The sequence below is a fragment of the Anas acuta genome, chromosome Z, assembly GCF_963932015.1.
Source record: "Anas acuta chromosome Z, bAnaAcu1.1, whole genome shotgun sequence".
In the NCBI taxonomy this organism is placed as follows: domain Eukaryota; kingdom Metazoa; phylum Chordata; class Aves; order Anseriformes; family Anatidae; genus Anas; species Anas acuta.
The window spans coordinates 18,434,367-18,454,108 of NC_089017.1; the positions used below are offsets into that span (position 1 = coordinate 18,434,367).

A 19,742-nucleotide genomic window follows, 5' to 3' on the forward strand; every position below is an offset into this window, starting at 1 on the left:
AGAGGCAATAGGGAAAAAATCAAGCTAAACAAATCATATCCTAAGACAAGATTTTTGCTTTTAGATTTCCTATTTGCCGTGTTCCTTTGCTCTTGTATTTTCTCTGTACTCACTATTTTGTTTACGCAGCTCTACTAAAAAGTAGAATAATGGCAGAATGAAAATTTCCTTTGGTGAAGGACTTTGTCTTTTAAAATTTGAGTTTGTAATATGTTGGAGCTTAAAAAGTTTATGAATATGTGGAACATTTCAAAATATGCAATGTTCCAGTTTGATATTTTCCCTTTTTTCATCCAGTCACTAAAACTGTTGTTTTTTAAAGTACTACTATCACAGAAGCATAGAATGGTTTGGGTTGGAAGAGACCTTTGAGATCACCCCGTTCCACCCCCCTGCCATGGGCAAGGACACCTCCCACAAGACCAGGTTGCCCAAAGCCCCATCCAGCCTGGCCTTGAGCACCTCCAGGGATGGGGCACCCACAGCTTTTCCGGGCAGCCTGTGTCAGTGCCCTCTGAAGAATTTCTTCCTAATGCCTAATCTAAACCTACCCTCTTTTAGTTTAAAGCTATTTGCCCTTGTCCTATCACTCCACTCCCTGACCAAGAGTCCCTCCCCAGCTCTCCTGTAGGTGCCTTTAGGCACAGGAAGGTCCCTGTAAGGTCTCCCCAGAGCCTTCTGTTCTCCAGGCTGAACAGCCCCAACTCCCTCAGCCTGTCTTCGTAGGGGAGGTGCTCCAGCACTCTTATCTTTTGTGTTAGCACAGTCCCATGTTTCATTTAGAAAATGGTGAATGGCAAGTTTAATGATTTTTTTGCAACCATTTCAAGATAAAATCTATTAGAATCAACTAACTTTAGAACCTATTTTATTTTGTTATCCATTAAGACAGTACGAAAATCTATAAGGATAACTATTTTAGGACTTTTCTGGATGGTTATTTTTATCATTAGTTACTAATTAAATAGAGAAGGAGGGATGGTCTTGGTGGGTGCTCACTCATCCTAGAAAAATAAAACCAGCATTGCCTTATTATACCAAAAGGAAAGGGTTTCTCTTAAACTTGTTTTTTAAGGGAAAAGTGTAAAATTCTATGTTACTGCAGAGTATGCAGCCTAACTTTCTTTGTGAAATGATGTTAAGATTTTACATCTGTCTTTGATTTCTCTGTAAAGTCACTTTACAAAGAACACTGAGGCCAGCTGCAGTATCAGTGTGCGCTTGAGTTGTGTAGCCACCATTTTGAAGCTGGAAGTGAAACCTCTGGTGCTGGATCCAGAAATGCCAGTCCTAGGGTGCTGTATGTGGGGCTGTTGTCAGCAGCTATCCTGGAGCCCTGTGTGCCATGCCAACGAGTTGGTTTGTTGGATGTGCTCCTCAGTAGACTGTGTGCTTGGTTGGCGTGTTAGTAATGTCAGATGGGGCTTGCCTTTCTCTCCTAACTGGTTTGCCTTCCCTCAGTGGCTTTTGTGACCGTACACACACATCTCCTTCTGTTCTTCAGCTGACAGTTAGCTGACAGTCTTGGTATGCGTGTCAGGATAAAGTACAGCTTCACTATTAGCTGCATTAGCTCAGCAATCTGGATAGAAACAGTATTGTGATTACCCTTCAGATAATGATTTCAGTGTAATAGACTAGAACTGATAATGTAACAGTGCTTTAAAAGACATGATGCAGGTAGTAAATGGTGGCTTCCATAATTTCAAAGTTTAGATGTTCTTGTGTTCTTACATTTACATCTGTGCACATAGTAAAGCTTTCCAGAATTTAAAATTCTGCCTGCTGTTGACAAGGGATATTAACATTGCAGTGTAGTGGAGATGGATTTTCCAATTTACTGCTTTCTACGTTTACCATCTTCGTTAATACCCTTCTGAGTGTAGCTTTTTGAAGCTTTCTGTCATGTAAACTGTGGAAAAAAAAATCAAAATGTGTTTAAAGATACTGTTTTTTTATAGTGGCTAGAATTTCCCTTCAATGTTTATTATTAATTAAACACACATTAACAGTACAGACGTCTTGCTGATTTAATGAAATTGCTGGTTAATTTAGCAGAAATTAATATGGTAATTATGTAGCAAAAGCTCTTACATGCTTGAAACAAACTTTAATTTTACAATTATACATTTGATTAAAAATGCTATGTATCTGACACAAGCTGTCCTGTTATATTTTTATAACACTGTAGTTCTTACTGATACATTTCAGCATGATTTTTCTGAAAATGAAAGATATATTGTACTTAATTAAATTTATGTAAAGCCTCATTAAGCACTGATATTAACTACAGGCTTAGATCCATTTGTAAAAGCAGCATAATTCTGAGTTCAGTTGATTACTGATCATCTGATCTTGCACCTGCTGTACTTGGTTTCCTTGTAGAAGGTGACTTAACATTTCACTTGGTTATCTTGCATTGTTACTTAAAGGTATCAAGCCGTTGGGTGTGAATCCTGCATTCTGTGTATCATGAAGTTACTAGGAAGCAGCTGAATGTACTGATCAAGAGCTGTGTTTTATGTATTTCACCATTGTGTGGTGGGTTGTGTGTTTTTTTTTGTTTGCTTGTTTGGTTGGTTAGTTGGTTTGTTGGTGGTGTTCGCTCTGGAGAAGTGTGGATTGTAGAGAAAGACAGTGAAAGGATCAAGGCTGAGACTTCCAGAGTAATCTACTAGCTGTGGACATGGTGTGCTGTGGCTACTTGCATATGTGAAAATCTGCAAGAATAAGCTGCTTGTTTCACATCTCTGCCTTCCTGCCCAGCTCAGTGCGTCTATGAAGTTTTTTATATCTTAATATTTTTGCTTTGTGCATATATAGAAATTAAAATTGTTAATCACCTTGAACTGATCTGACCTTTACAGTTATGAGTCAGCAGTTCTCCTTTGATATGGGGAAGAAAAACACTGGTTGCAGTGAACTAATTTAGCCAGTGTTTCCTAATCTCTTGTGAGGAGTGCCTTTAACATGTTTATGTGATGTAGGGAAGGGACTTGAGACTTGACCTGTGCTTTGAAATTCAGACTTTGGGTGCAGACATACAGCAGTGTATTATGCTGACTGCAGATTAGCGCTATGGCCTTTGACTGATCACAGATGGTCAGGTAACTGAGTGGAACAACTGCATCTAGTATGAGTGGGTACAGGGCAAGAGGTAGATTGTGGTGCATAAAAGATATTGAAGGGTATGGTCTTACAAGTTGACAGTGGGTCTTGGCTGGGAGCCTTCGCTGTGCTATGGATTGTGCTAGATGTAAATGTAGAGGTGCTCAGGCTGGAGTGTAGGACACTGAAGGGTGTAGAATCTGGGGTTCAGGTGTGTCTTGGGGACATAGCATGGGGCTCGTCTTGGATAAAGCATACTTGAAGATCATGGTTCAGAGAAGGTGCTCTTGAAGAATGGGGTTCAATATGACAATAACACAAAAACATTGAAATAGACCTGCCAGCACTGTCCAGCCTGGTGTGGATGAAGTTGTTGCTGTGAATTTTGTCTTCAGCGCTAGCTACCTGCAAATCTATCAGGTACTGGTTGTGGTGTTGGTTGGTATATTCATCTCCCCTTATGGAATGCTGCCACTGTTGCTTCTGGGCTTGGTCTGGCAGCTAATAAAAATGGGGTGAAAAGAGAGGACAGTTGTCACTTCTTTTTGGAGATAGAAATCTCTTCATGGTAAGAGCATGTGCCTGTGACACAGAATTCAGATGCTTTTGAGCATCTGAATTTTTGAGTAATCTCTGATTACTCTGCTATCAGCGCTAACTGCTCTTACATGGAAACTGTTTTTGGTAGTGGTGTTAAGTCCTGTATGTAGCTTAATTGGCTTACCAGCCTATGTAGCCAAAATCACATTTTCTCCTTCTCCTGCCTTCTGGCTTCTGTGCCTTCAGAATTAAACTATATTTTAATCAATGCCTGGTGATGCCCCTTTTCTCTATTGTGTTTTTCCTCAGAGACTTCTGTTTTCTACAAGGTTATTTCTTGGACTGCAAACCTAGAACATGAAATAAGTCTCTGACCCTTTCTGCTTCCTGACCACTTTTCTGCATGCCATCTACCTAAAATGCTTTCCCTTGGATAGGGATTACTTAGGATTCTGCCATTTCTCCTCCATTTGCCCTTGGTGACATGAATCATGCCGGCCTTTGTGAAGAGAGAGTTTTCTGACTGTTGCTTCATGTTAACTGATCAATTGCAGCTGACCTGTTCCTCTGGAAAGGACATTCACCCTGTGAGGATATCGTGGATCCACAGTATGGCTTTGCTGGTAGTAACTGTACAGTTTCTCTGAATGCATTGCATTTTCAGTGTGTAGGTTTTCTTTTTTTTTCCTTTAAAAATGAAAGGTAGTTCTGCCTCTGAAACACTGACCCTGATCCTAGCTTTTTCTTTCTCTGTGGTTTGTCTGCCCTTATTAGACAACCCTGTCTGGAGCAGTACATACAGCTGATGTGTGCATAAAGAATTTTTTATCAGCTGGAGTGTAATACCAGGGCGGTGTAAGGTTACGATGTAATGAGAAATGCATTGAATTCTTCCATAGTGAAAGAACTGCATTCTGTTTTCTCTCTACTCTCACCTTTATTCTTATCTTTAATTCCAGTTTTGTTTCTTGCATGCACTGTCCTGGCAACTTCTGTTAACAATTGCTGATCTCTGTTGTACTTTCAAGTTATCTCTGTCCATATGTTAAGTCCCAGTGACAAACATTCATCCTTACTTGAATTTGCTGACAACTTCATCATAAAGAGCTTTAGCAGCAGTATGGCATAAGAACTCACCAGTTTAGCTGTTGTCATCGGTGATCAATTTCACAATAGCCCAATTCTATCAGCTTATCAAACTTATCAAATTATAAGGCTGACCCTAGGAGCAGGTATGACCCTTCTGACTCTGTATGAGCTGTGTGTAACCTGAATCACTTCAGTATCCTGTTTCACAGGATAGAACTACAAATTTGGTACAGATTTGCTATGGGGAGCAGTGAGGTCTGTCTTCAGGGTAGGAATGAGCTAATGGGAGACCTGTGGAGAGGAACTTCTGAATCTGGTTATTACTGAAGTCTTCTTGGTGGGGACCCGTGCACAACTTGCACCATAACTCATTCCTTGTCCAAGCAAGTAGTGGAGCTGCTGGTACCAAATGAGCAGCAGAAAAGCGGGTGGAATGTATTTATGATTTAAAACTAAAAAAGGAGTTATCCCATGTTCTTTTGCACAGGGGATAATGAATCTGGAATCTGTTTCAAGTTTCACTACCTGGTAGTATCAAAACTACTCTGCAGTTTAGCAGTGTGTCTGTTGATGTTAATGTCGTAACAAGACAGTACTGCATCAAGTCTACCCATCTGATTATTTTGTGATAAAAAACTGAGCTGTTAGAATATATTCTGATTTAGAATCTTATATGGGTTTAGCATTCCTGGTATCATTAGAGGCACAGCCCACATATGCATTTTAATAGTCTTGAAGATTCATTCCTTTGTCATAGGAATAATCACATTGATTTAGTTCTACTTTTATGCTTGTGAAATGACATCTGTGTTATAATGGGATTTTTCCTGGTGTAAACTGTCTTTTTGTCAAAGCTCTGGACTGTTCCTGAAGTACATTCTGAAAGAGAGGCAGGAAGAAAAAATAAAATGCCAGTAACAGAAGAATTCCCAGCTTCCCAGTTTGGTACAGGATCTCATGTTACATGGGTTAATGTAATATAATGTAATGAGAGGGAAGGTAGGGCCTCTGAAGATTACCACTCTTGCTAGCTAGTGTCAGGAAAGAATTAAGTTGACCTTATGGTGATTCCAAGCCATAATAGGAAGGAAGGAGACCCTTTTCAGCATCCATTTTTCAGCTATATTAGTTTATATATTAAATGGTAAAGGGAAGGGCATGGTAGTGTTGTTTTGTTTTGTTTTTTTCCCCTGCATAAGGGGGCATTGATGCACTACAAAGATTTTGTCTGTGATAATGATCCACTAAATTACTTGGGCAACTGAATAAAATTATCAGGAATTACTACGGCTAGGTTTCCTTAACACTTCTCCTTTTGGGAGATGCTCTTTAAACCTTTAAGTTTTTTTTATTTATTTTTATTTTACCTAGAAACATAAGTCATTTTTTTCTGCTGTGTTCATGAATACTTCGCTATTTTGATTGATTGTATTCCAAGGAGTTTCTCCTACTTTCTTATTGGATGTCAGGGAAAGGTTAAAAGATAACAAATGATATTTGCTGTGAATCAAATTTTTGGGTACTACGTGCACGCTATAATTGTGCTTATTCTTTTACATAAAATGGTTTCATATTCCAAAAAAAATTAATCAGAAAACTATTTCAAGTTTTAATTTTTCTCTGGATGGGACTAAGAGTGTTTCTTTTTATGGCAGTTTCTACCTTTTAGTACTATTATTCACTCTGGATTTAGAATATCGTGTAATGGAAGGACAAATAACGCTTTAAAAGCGGTGAGAAAACTTTCCCATTGTATTGCTAACCCTAGTTACATTGAAGCAGAGGACAGAGAATATTCATTATAAATGTATCTGTGAAAATGGTATTGCTTTCCTCTGAAATATTACTACATTTGTTTGCAACTGTTCAAAAGAAGACCCTTAGAAAGGGGCTAGGGTAGAGCAGATTTTTATCTTTTGCGGGCTTTTTCCTTTTTGGAGTTTCTTACTAAGCCCTAGTGTGAATATTGTAGCAACTGAAATACTTACATGCTTGGAACCTACATGTATAGCGCTATCAGTGCTCTAGAACAGAAGTTCACTGTCTCCAGACTTGTATCCTCTCTTGTCTTTCACAATTGGCAAATCCTTCTGCAACTGTAACCAAATGTTTAACTCCTTCTGTGATGCTGACTCTATTAATTTGGGTTAGTTTGCACTACTTGCTATCTTTTGTTGGCTAAATATGACATAACCTTACTGTGATATGTATAATCTTTGACTGTTTTCACCAGATCTTTTTGAGTTAGAGCTGGGTTTGCATGGTGTCATACTGAGAGTAGAAGGCTTTTTGTTAAGGAGGGATAAAAATTATGTTGGGAAAAGCAGAGTCTTGAGATCAACAGAAATACTTGACAAGTTGAAGTGCATTTTCCATTAAACCAGTGGATATCTTTTCAGAAATACAAGCAAGTCCATCTTACATTTTTAAAAATTTTCTGATTTTTTTTTTTTAGAGAAGACTCTTCAAAGGATTTGTATACTGGCTTTGAAAGTGAGAAAGAGAAACAGTCGTGAATTTTCATCCTGATTTGGTGCAGGCACTTGACCCTTATCTTTTCCCCATCAGATGCATGCTTTAAATAGCAGACTGCAGTATTTCTGCTCGCAACTATGGCTGTACAAATTAGAGTGTCTATAGAGAGACTGAGACAGAGTATTTAAAATACATTGGTGAAGAAACAAGATGTAAATCTTCTGTGTCCTGAGTATTAAGCAGGTAGAGGATTTTGAGCTAGTATCTCATATCCTGGAAAAATCATCAGCTATTGTGCTCTGTGGGGTATGGACATCACTGGATAAATACCTTTTGACTTTTTTTTTCCAATTTCAGTAAGAGTGCTCATGTTCTGTAGTAATTGTAGCTTCACTTTCTCAGTATGTACTTAAAAAAAAAAAAATGGTGAAGAGAGTACAGAACCAAAAAAAAACACCACCTCTGGTTAATTTGTATGCTTTGCTCAGAGACATTATTCTAAAACTAGTTTAAAAATATTATAGGCAAATATTTTATAGGCAAATATGGGCAAACCCAATGTTTAATTTGTTTTTGACTAGTTGGCACAATTTCTCAGACAACCTTAGTGTTTTGAGACTTCTTCCTGCACTACCTTGTATTTCTAATGTGTGTGTTAGTAGAAAATGCTCTCACTTAACTCCAGCAAAAGCAGTGGTGTGTAGAAGTGTTTATCTTGTTATCACTTGTTAAATTATAAGTAGTTGTTAAAGTATAAGATGATGTTAAGATTTTTCTGCCCCTGGAAAAAACACTTCCAGTTCTTCCATCAGTGTTAATTGTTCTGACATATTTTAATATTGGTGATAGATTTCTCCCTTCCTCCCAAGACTTAGTCTGCTTACATCACTGTTTCTTGTCTTAATCATACTTCTGCACTACTGTATGGAAGTGTTGCTGGCAAATATAACATGTAAATGGTGATCAGTTCTGTACTTTGATAGTCTTTTGTGATCAAATACAAACACGTATGTTCAAGATTTCTGTTATTCTACATTCTATACAGGTAAACATTCATAATTAGTCAGTTTAATTTTTGTTCAACACGTTGATACATTTAATGGGGTTTGTAGTTTGGAAGAAGCGATCAGTTAGCGCAGTGACAGAATATTCTATGTGTTGACGGTAATTTCTATGTATCTATGTAAATACATGTAAACACTTTTAAAATTCCTTTTTACAAAAGCTGTTAATGAAAATTTAAAATTTGAAGGACTCCACAGTTCAATCTGTGCATCTGAATTTAGCTTTAAGGAGAATAGGTTCTTAAGTGGAAGCAAGGAAGTAGCGTTTACTGTCTAATTGCAGTGAAAACCCTGAGTTGGGAAGTGCTTGGTTATGTATGTTGAAGTCAACAGAGTTGTGTGCCTAGTTTCCCCTGTGCTTAATTAGCTTGCAAAACTGTGGTTGTTCTCTATGAAACTTCTTCTGGATGCACTTATTCACTAGAGAAGTTAATGATTTTTTTTATTACTTGGCCCTTCCTCAAGGGACTGTATCAGAGCATTTGACTGATTGAGTATGATTTTGTACTGTTGATTCCAGGAAGCCATTTAAGTAAGCAGGTAGGATGAAATATTAGTGATTAATTCCCGCAGCTCTGTTGGTACAAGACGGGTAAAACTATTCACAGTAAGAATTATTAAGGAGCACTTCATGGTTATTGCCAAAGACACAGTAATAGTTCCAGTCAGACACTAAGCATGCAATTCAGATCTAGATGCTGCTCCATCAGTATCTGTCTTATCTTCTTTTCTTGACTTAAATTTCCATACTGTTGTTCAGCGAAACCAGTATTACTCATGTACTTCTATTAGTACATTGTTAGGAACTCCAGCTAATGGTTTCCTGAGTGAATGGGAATGAGTTTCTAAAGACTGAACTCAGAGAAAGAAAAGTATATCTTTACTGGCAACCCTACTGACCAGCACTCTGACAGAGGCAAGGGAACTCTGTTTCACTACTATGTTCTTGCTCCTTTGCTTAGTTGCTTGCAGTGTTCTTTCTCCTTTTTTTGCCTCTTAGATATAGCTGTTTATTCATGTGAAAAAAGTGTGTCTTCTGGAAGTAGTTTGTTCTACTCATAGTTCATTGCATCCTATAGATTTTTCCAGGAACCTGCTTCTTTTTACAAAGCCTCTAAGTGGTGGTGATGGGCCTTTTTTCCTGTTGTCGGAAAGAAATGAGACCGCCAGGCAAATTTCAGCAATGATGATGATCATAAAGCAGCATATTATTGAAGTCGCTAAGCATTTTATACTTTTTTTGCATATTAAGATGCTTTATAATATTTCATATTTTATATAAATATTTTATAATTCTGGAAGTTTGGTAACATCTGATAATGATTTTATTATGATTATATGATTTTTTAATTATTCAGCCTAAATAAAGGCTGAAATTTGAAATGCAGTAGAGTGTGTTTATTTTTGATAAAAGTAATATTTACGAAGTTAAAGAGCAAGTTAAATTTTGTGGTTGCCTTACAATTTCTAGAAATGACAGAGTAGCTGTTTAATCTTCGGTCTGTTTGTGATGAATTACTTGCTGAAAATTCAGTAACCATATTCAGTAGAATTTGCATAGAAAATTAGCTTAGAAATTTACTGAACTTTGAAAGCAAACAGAGTAAGTGCTGTTGTTTTAGATGATTAAAACATTGCAAAACTGTTTAGCTGGCAGTAAGTATTTAGTCTGTCAAGATGTAGGGATAAATATAATCATTTTCTATAAAAGCTCTTTATTCTAATACCTGAATGTAGAATATTTCTTAGTTGTGTTAGAGGAGCACCTCTTTGATACAGCTTTACGATGTCTGAAAAATATCAAGATGAAAACTTCAGTAAAGGGGAAAGCGTGAATGTGAAAAAGATACAAAGCCTCTCTAATAATCTGATGTACTGGTCTGATGGACTGGAAGCCCAGCAAAATAAATAAAATCTATGGCGCTTTTTCCTTTTATTATAGGAAAAGGAGAAGCAAATACTTCTCCCTTGTACAAACTAAAACTTTACAACTTAGTTGTTAAAAATATATTTTTTTGCTCAAATTTTATATTTGTTTCTGGTTTCAATTTTTGTGTGTATTTAAGCAGTTTGAGTATGCATTGGGATGATATATTAGTTTTTACTTTTCTGAAATGCAAGCAGCTCCATGTAGGAAAACATTAGGGACAAACTGGTTCCCTATTCTAGAGGCTGTTTGATATGAATTTTGTTTACTTAAGATGGGGAAACCAAATGAAGTAACAAGAACAAACAGTGCACCATTTGGTTCTCTGTTTAAAGTCTAAGAGGTAATCTTACTTTTGCAAATCCAACAAATCCAGGTGATTTTCAGCCTGGTTACAGCAAGGTATTATATTAAATAATCCAAAGACTGTGGTTCTTCTGTGTTTTTCTGTGGAATGCAGTTTCAGATTCCTTTGAAAGAGGAAATGATTATCCTTTCCATGGGTGAATCTCTTACTTCTCAAGTTTTCTCAGGAACAGGTACTAATCTCTGCTAGGTACATATCTCTAAAACATGAAGTAGTTGATTGTTGAAGCTCTGGGTGGAGAATGGAAGTCTTGGTTGTATTTCACTAGAATAGGTGCCGATCTTTGAGTTAGAGTATAGATCCAGCTGGGCAAGATGACTGATGGGTTGGATTCTTTTGTGTGCAGCAGCTTCCATGGATATGGAAAATGTAAGATAATATAAAGACATGAGAACAGCAAAATTAATCTTGATCTTAATGTGCTAATCTAAAAATGAAGTAGACTTGTATATATGCTTATTTAAAGTACACAGCATATGCATCATTAAATGCATATGAATAATACATACATAAAAGCCTTATGAGGCTACTTCTACCAAAAGGTTCATTTTCTTTGATATTTGTATGATGAAATTATTGAAATTTGATTTCATAAAGCTTTTACAGAGTTAGTGAAAATGCAGTTCAGTTAAATACTCTCCCTCTCCCTTCTCCAACATCCTCCATTCCATCCCCTCCACGATCCATTTCCCTCCCTTTTCTCTGTTCTTCTCCCTCTCCTTTCTCCATTCGCTGTCAGGAAGGGACGCCTCAGAAGAGTCATTTCAGCTCAACACGTCACCGTCAGAGACTAGTGGAACCAGCGGCTTCAAAAGTGAGTGCTTTCATTGAAGGACCGTTTTTAAGAAGTGGAATATTATGTCAGCAGAATATTTGTTACTAAAGAGAAGACCTTATGTGTGCTTGGTAGGAGATACAGTTATTACTTGTCTGCAAGTGATACGATCATTCTGTCTCTAAAGGTGAATTTTCAGCACTGGTGAGATTCCTATTGGTGTGGAACTCTTGTACTTTAAAACGCTGGGATAAATTTTTAGATGTATCTGCATACTGAAAAGAAGCTGTGTGGACTGTTCTGGTTTGATTATTTTCCATTATGTCTATTTTCTTCAACTTGTCAATTCTTTGTGTCTTAAACAAAAGGCTTACATTGATTAAAATACTGGCAAGGTATGAAAAATAATCAAGTATTCTATTATCAACTTCTGATAGGAACTTTCAGAGAAAAAAAAGACTTTGGCATCAAAAGCATATATTAACATATACAATAGCAGTACTGGTTAGGTTCACAAGACTGATCCACCTTTTTAGAGGTGTTTTCTGGTAACAGTATGCAAAAAAGTTTGAGATACTCAGTGAATGTGATATTGCAGAACTTTTAATATCTAGACTAATAAACTGTTTTATAGTGTATATTTCAGAACATCTGTAGCTGTTCAGCTGTACCTGTTTTTTGCTACTTCTTGTTAGATTTAAGCAAAAATTAAGCTGTGTATCCGTTAGTACCATCCTCCAAAAATCCCGCTCTCTACTTTGCTTTTGATTTTGATATGTGCAAAAATTGATGGTAATATTTTTGTATAACAATCGATACAGATTGAAGTAGATCAGTGGTGGTAGTCCTGGTCTTGAAAGAATTCTGAGCTGTGGTTTTAAGAAAAAAAAAAAAAAGAATTGCATTACACATGGACAGAAACTGTCTTATCTTGCTTTCTAAATTGTGGCTGAAATCACTGTTGTTAGACAGAGTCTTTCTGTTGTTAAGTGTGTTGACTCACTAGGTTTTAGTTGTGTTGACTTCTACTGATTGCAATTGTATTATTTATTCATTTTGGACTGTAGCAACATTTTCAGTACTAAGTACAACATTGTCAGAACATTTTGAGGGGCTAGGAAAGGGCAGTTCTGGGGTTACAGATGCAAAAGTAAGTGAAATATTTATTTCTTTAAATAGTTTACTTAGGAGCAGGTATTATTTTTTTGCTAACTCTATACTGTTTCTTGACAAGACCGTTTCTATGTGCATTAATATACACAGGAATCACTCCAGGTAATTCCCTCTTTGTGAAAAGCCAAAGGAAAAATACATACCAGAGTGCTATCCTGAGGACATAAGCTGTGCTAGCTTTGTGTCTTTGCTGCTGGGAGGATATCCTGATGCACTGGGACAAGTCCATTGGCAGCTCACTGCTTCTGGATTCCAGCCCAACATCCAAAGGGGAACTCTTAGCACAAAGCATGTCATCCCACACCTCTCCACCTATAAACATTGTCGGCAGCCTGTGAATGACCATCTGCTTGGAAGATGCTTTAGCACACGAGGAATGTAGCTTGCCTGCAAGCCCTACAAAACAGTTAACTTGCTAACTCTCTGCACCTCTGCAGACATACCTGCTGCAGTGCCCTTGAGGCAGCCTTTTTTTTTTTTTTTAATTGTTTTGCTTGGTCCCACAAGACATTGATGATTTTGGGGGCTTTGGGGTCCAGGGAAGCTTTCTCCATCAAGACTCGGAGAACAGGACTGAGAGTCAACTGCAAATAATTCCGGAAGTAAGAAGCTGTAGAAAGGCAACAAGACTGTCAACTTTTCCAGTGGTTCTTTGTTGTTTGTTTGTTTGTTTTTAATCACACAACTCAGTCTCAGTTTATTGCCTCAGGAAGAGCTGCCAGTTGCTCTTTGTAGTTAGGGCTAGGTGTGCAGAAGCCAGCAGTCTGCTGGTCTTGCTGCTCTCTTAAAGCCAGGGGAACCTTGCCTGATGCTTTTAGGTTGAAGAGAGGAAGTGAATTGCCATCAACAAAGCTGGCATGTCTTTAAGCTTGTTGGTTTGGCTCTTCCTATTTTTTAAAAAAAGCAAACAAACCCATTACTTTGAAATGGCCTGTTGTCTCTCGGCTCTGTAAAGATTGGTGGGATCCCTTTTATTCCTTTTGCCTTCCTGTGCAGCAGCTGTTTGCCCAGGTGGCAGGATGTTATGGAAGCCCAGGCTGCACAGCTTGCAGAAACTGTTGCCTGTATCAGGGCTACTGCTGGGGGTGGTGTAAGACAATCAAAGACTTGCAAAGGAATACTGTTTTTATACCTCAGAAAGTCCACTGGTGGGCTTGTAAGGATGTTTTGGTTTGCATGTCTGATCCCTGGGTTTCTTGCATCTGGCTCCTAACCTCCTGGGCATAGGAAAAGAAAAGTATTTGGGAGACTTGCAAACAAGGCAGTGTTGCTCATGGAAGCAGCAGCTGCTTGTGTTTGTGGGACAGATTGTTTTATATCTAGTGCTTTTAATGGTGAAAAATAGCTGCTAGTATATAATTGGTGACAAGGGTGCCTTTGAATGTTTGAGGGCTCTTGACAAATGCACAGACCTTACTGTTCTGCTCAGGCTTGTGCTGCTCAGGCCACATTGTATGTGCGTAGAAGATGTATGAGCTGGGTTTAATGCTGGTGTTGGTGTCGGGCTGGTTAAAGGAGACCTGAAAAGCCCAGCCACATCTTATCTTCTCTGTGCATAGTGTCTAATCAATCCATTGCAGAGGTAGTATGTCGCTCAGCAATTTGGAGGATATTGGTGTGCAACTTGACCATAAGATCCTCCACCTGTGTTCAGCTGGCTACAGGTGATTGACATAGGTCTCAGCCTGCATCCTGCAGATCATATACTAGATCATATACGCACCTGTATGAGGTGCGTGTGTGCGTTAGTGACTGGGGAGACCCAAAGTAGCAAGGGACACGTATTGACTGCTGGTGAGTGACTGCTGACCAGTGTTCCTGAAGGGAGGGGATCTTGGCCTGTCCTGATAAAAGACAGTAATAAAGTGCTGTGAATTGGGCTAGCATAGCCAGCTGCAGTATTCAAGTGTTATGTCAGCCAGTCACTTTCTGTGAAGTGTTAGAATGCCAATAACCCTCTGGTTAATTAAACTGAAGAAGCCCTTGAGAGGTGTATCCTGTTCCATTCCTCAGTCTACACTTTGCATCAGGGGAAGCCTTGGACAAGGACCCTGACAGCACCCTGGTAGTACTGCAGGCGTGGATCACATGCATATGTGACATCTAATGTTGCACAGTGGATCTTGTCAACCAACGGGTCTGTCATAAGCTTGTGTCTAGCATTGTGGTTCTTCATGGATTTGGTGAAAGCTGGGCTTCAGACAGTAACAAGCTGCTTCTCCATAGGTTTCTCATGTCTTCAGTCTCCTTTGTCAGAAATTTTCTGCCAGGCTGGGAATAGTTGATGCTGATGCCTGCATCTGTGAAGGGAAATAATAAAAAGGTATTGAGAGAGACTATTCTGGGTTTTCCCTAGGTATTGGAGCAGTACTTGCTCCGATCAATATCAGTGTTGATTTACCTCACATTATGCTTTGGGATGAGTGACCATTTGGCAGCAGAACAAGAAGCCACAAACAGTAGCAGAAACATTTATTTTGCTTGCATAACTAGTGCTAAACAGCAGCTGAAGGTATGAATAGGACCTTTATGTATTTGTTGCTGTAATCACGAATTATGCAGAAAGTACTTAAAGTGCTTAGCCAGTAAGTTCCTATGAACCCTCTGCTTCCCTCAGTTTGTCACTTTACAGGTGCATCTGAAAAGCTGCATCCAGATTTGAGCCCCCCATACAAGAGAGATACTGGAGTTCTCAATGTACACGAAGAGGCTGAGGAGCTGACTTTGTTTAGGATTGAGAAAGCTGAGTTGAATTTAATTGCTGTCTTTCACTAATAGATGGTTATAGAGAAGATGTTATAACTCATGGAGGTGCATTGTGAGAAGATGAGAGGGGAAACACGGGTTGCCAGAAGGGGAAAATCTAAATAGGTAGAAGAATTTTTTCTCAGTTAAGGTGTTTAAGCACTGCAAGAAGTTGGACAAAGAGGGGCTGCAGAAACTTCATTCTTGGACATATTCAAAACTTGACTGGAAAAGACCCTGATCAACATGATCTCACTGTGAAGTTACCTGTGCTTTGCATGGAGAGTTGGACCAGGTGACCTCCCAGGGTCCTTTCCAGCCTGAGTTACTCCTGGATGGATGGGTGAGATACTAGCTGCGTGCTGGTGTCTGCCTGATCAGAAGTAGCCTTTTTGTTGTCATTGCATCTTCTAGCTGACAGGCAGCATGGATGCTAAAAAATGGTGGCTTCTAACTAGTCTACTTAAACGCACAGAGCAGAGTTTGTTTTTGGCATACACAGAAGATAGTACAGGTGTCATCTGTACCCATCTTTTACTGGTTATATTTCATAATTTGGTGGTGCCTTGAAACAGAAGCTTAAAAGGTTACAGGGTAGTTTGTTTGTTGGAACATTTTTGTGAGTCACAAACTGAGCACAGGTAGTCAATGTTAAAGTGCTACAGGAATTATGTAAATAATTAAAGGCAAAAGGAAGCACTCATCTATAAAGCTGGGAAAGGTAATGGTCAAAAATCAATTTGATATGGGGACATGGAGGTTGAGAAAGAGGCATAGGGAAAACATTCAGACTATTCCCAAACACTTGAGGTGTTTCAGTAAAAAGAATAAAGCTGGTGAGAATGTTAAGAATAAAGCTGTATTCCAGAGAGGCTGGCACTATAATTTGGGCACATCTGTAACAATTACGAGGATTGCTTTGAATGTTGTTAGCTTGCAAAAAAAAAAAAAAAGACAACGCTGACAGAAGAATCAATTGAATGAAAAACACCAAGCTGATTTTAAAGAGAGGACAGTTCAGCAGAGATTAAGTTTATTTATGTTTTAAGTCATTCTGATGTGAGTACTTTAGCAGTTAGAGTACAGTAAACTTTATTGAACTTAGACTGAAGAATTTCTGCAGCATATACAAATAAAGGTTTTAAAAAACATGTTTTCTTGCCTATGAGTCTATTTCAGGAGTAAGGTATTGTTGTAACTTGTGCATCACATGATCTCATTTAAAAAAAGAAATTATACATTATAGGCCGGGGACTGCAAATAAATACTGTTCCTTAACACTCCTTTCTGGCAACAGCCGATAGTAGTTTGATTTGATTTGATGGCCAATTGATTGCTAGAAGGTTATATTTACCAAAGGTCATGGAGAGTCTAGCAGTCATATAAATAGAAGCAGAAGATAGTTTGCAGCCAGATAGCACACATGGGTGTTCTCTTTGGCAAGTCAGGGTTGACTTCTTTACAGAACTGGTTTTCTGAACAAATAAGTCTGTCACTAGTGTATTATTCATTGTATTAGATCAGTTTTATAAACTTCTTCCCCCGAATGGAAACAAAATAAATGTGCAATACTCCCCTTTCTCCTTACTAAAACCCTTGTTTTGTAGCAGGTAGTATCAAGTTATAATTAGAAGTTTGCAGCTGTTACTTTGAATGTGTGGCATCCATCCGTGTGCTTGCATGCCTCCTGATTGATTAAAAATAGAAATAGCTTGGATAGAAATAGTATTAGAAATTCTTTGACTTATGTAAATGCCCGTATGTATACAAAAAGGCAACTGAAGAACTTCTAGAGCTTCAGATGTAGTTAAATTGGTGGGCATACATCCTTATTTAAGTGTAGTGTGGGAAGCCTGCATAGTGTGGACATAAGTAAAAGGGTTGGAATAGAACAGAATTGTAGAACTGAAGAAAAAAGAAACACAACTCTCAGGAGAGACTTCAAACATACTGAGACAAGATTTGTGTCACCAAAAAGTCCCTTTTCTCCCCCAAAAGATGATTTTATTCTGCATGCACTTATATTCAATAATGAAAATTATTATCCAGAATACGCTGGTGCTTTTCTTAAATGTTTTGGTCTTGATAGCATGAATGCAGACTCATGCTGGTGCTGGACTTAGCCTGTCAGATGTCTCATATAAATCAATGTAGGAAGTAGGAAGAATTTTTTATACCATTCCCTGTGGCAGATTGAGATTGTGTTGCCTCCTGCTGGCTTAAAAACACTGTAGAGAAAAAGCTGTATCTGTCTACTCTTCAATTTTTAATTTCATGTCAAAGAGATGCATAATTGAAGTGGACACCAAGGAAGTCTTTGAGATGGACAGTTTTACCACTCACATATGAAACCCCTGTGCCTTTGGAGAGTTCTTTCCATTAATTATTAGATATTTCACAACATAACCTTGCAAACAAGCATACTAAATAGAGATATAAATTCAAACAACCTTCACTTACCCGGTTAGACCTTATTAACAGTGTGAACAGGAAGATCAGTCAAAGGTAAAAGGAAATGTGAAAAATGTAATGCTTGCACAAAGTTAATACTGTTGCTGATGTGATTTACTGCAGTTTGACTTGGAACAATCCATCTGCCATATTGGATGAGGAGTGGGATGAAATTGGCTATAAAATGGCAATAAACCAAAAGATTATCTGCATCCTAATCTCAGCTTTGCTAGAATGCTAGTAGTCCAAAAAAAAAAAACCTTATAAAATATACCTGAGACTATTGGTAGCAGATACAGAGAGACCAAATAATGATATAAATAGTGGAAGAGAATTTATCAATATTTAAGTTTTGCTTTCTGTATTTAAGAAGGATTGTCTTTCTACCATTGTTTTTAGCTGAAAACCTTGCCTAGGCTGTGATCTACTTTATGTCAAGAGTTCACAAATTCTTACAATGTTCCAACACTGATCTGGGAACTTTCATTGTCAGTATTAGGAAGCTGGTGTTCAATAGACATGAGCTTCCTGCATGCATCAGAGTTGTTAGAGCAGTGATTGATGCAGAAGATGTATCTGTTGGTGCAGGCGTCTTGAGACTTTCAGATAAAAATAGCAGACGGCTAATGCTGGTGTTATGATTCCTTTCTGATTAGGAATACTTAAAAACAAAACAAAACAAAAAAAAAACCAAACATCTCCAAAGAAAAATTACCTTCTCCATCTTGTCTTCACTACTGTGGGTACTCAAAATTGAGATTGCAGCTAACTAAAGGAGCTGGATAACGTCAGCAGGGACAGCAGTGTAGCATGAATAAGATTCATGGGATTTCTCCCATATTGTATTTGGAGAGGTTGAAATCAATTCTTCTTTTCTTGGAGCAGTGAGTGGTAATTGAAGATGCCTGGAACAGCTGGTGATGAGGATGTAGTCTCTTGCCCACTATGCAGGAAGAGTAGTTCAAGGGCTAGTTCCATTTTCCCAGTGATCTGGATGCAGGAGTGGAATGCACCCTCAGCAAGTTTGCCAGTGCAGTTTGACGAAGTCAAATGCTGGGTTCTGTATCTGGGACAGAGCAGTGCAGGACATGGGCAAGTTTTGGGGATGAGTGGCTGGGGAGCAGCTCAGCAGAAAGAGCTCCGGGGGTGCTGGCTGCCGGCAGGCTCAGCGTGAGCCAGCAGTGTGCCCTGGCAGCCAGGAGGGCAAGCCACATCTTGGGGTGCATTGAGCACTGCACAGCTGCTCAGACGTGGTGATTCTCCTGCTATGTTTCGTGTTGGTGCAGCCTCACCGATGACTGGACACAAGGGAACAGCACAAAGCTGTGCTGTGGAGGTTCAGCCTGGACATGAGGAAAAGTTCCTTTACCGTGGGGGTGGTCAAACGCTGGGACAGGCTTCCTGGAGAGGTGGCTGCTGCCCTGTGCCTGTCAGTGCCCAGAGGCATCTGGATAATGCCCTCAGACACATGCTGTAACTTGTGGTTAGCCCTGAAGGGGTCAGGCAGTTGGACTTGGTGCTCTCTGAAGGTCCCCTCCCAATGAACTGTTCTGTTCTAGTGACAATAGCTTTTTGCAATCAAGCAGTAAGTGCAGCAAACAAGCAGAAAATGAGGTAGAAAACAGGTATGTCCTGAGAAGGCCCATGAAGAGTTATTTTTGAGTTTAAAATAGAGGAAAAGAGAAAAGCTCATGAGAATATTGCTCCATAAGTTACATAGGAGGTGCACTCTTCTGGGAGTGGCAGAAATTAGTGTGGCTCTTTCAGTGCACTTAGGGCTATGTTGGAAAACTAATTTTCAGCTTGTTCATAGGAGCATGAGGCTATAGTTAAGTGAAAAAAAAATGTACATTTTGACCAACTGTTTTAACAAATAGTTACACAAATGGTTTTCACAGAGTTAATATTTACCTTGCTGTTCTCCAGCCAGTCTCAATTTTTCCAGTGTGACCTTTGCCCTAGAACTTGAGCCTATCTTCCACATCAGTGGAGTGTATTACTTACTAGAAAGCCATGGGGTCAGCTGAA

At 38.7% G+C, this 19,742-nt stretch overlaps 1 protein-coding gene across 9 annotated transcripts in view; it reads left to right on the forward strand.

The window, feature by feature from the left end:
• Positions 1-19,742, forward strand: part of MAST4 (microtubule associated serine/threonine kinase family member 4) — a 293,772-nt gene that overhangs the window by 104,656 nt on the left and 169,374 nt on the right. For 4 of the 9 annotated variants that reach the window (XM_068665969.1, XM_068665971.1, XM_068665973.1 and 1 more), the window contains one exon: positions 11,310-11,384. The exons of the other annotated variants lie outside the window; for them this stretch is intronic. In XM_068665969.1, the coding sequence (XP_068522070.1) occupies positions 11,310-11,384 (75 nt within the window). The remainder of the gene's footprint in view (positions 1-11,309; positions 11,385-19,742) is intronic. 9 annotated transcript variants of the gene reach the window in all.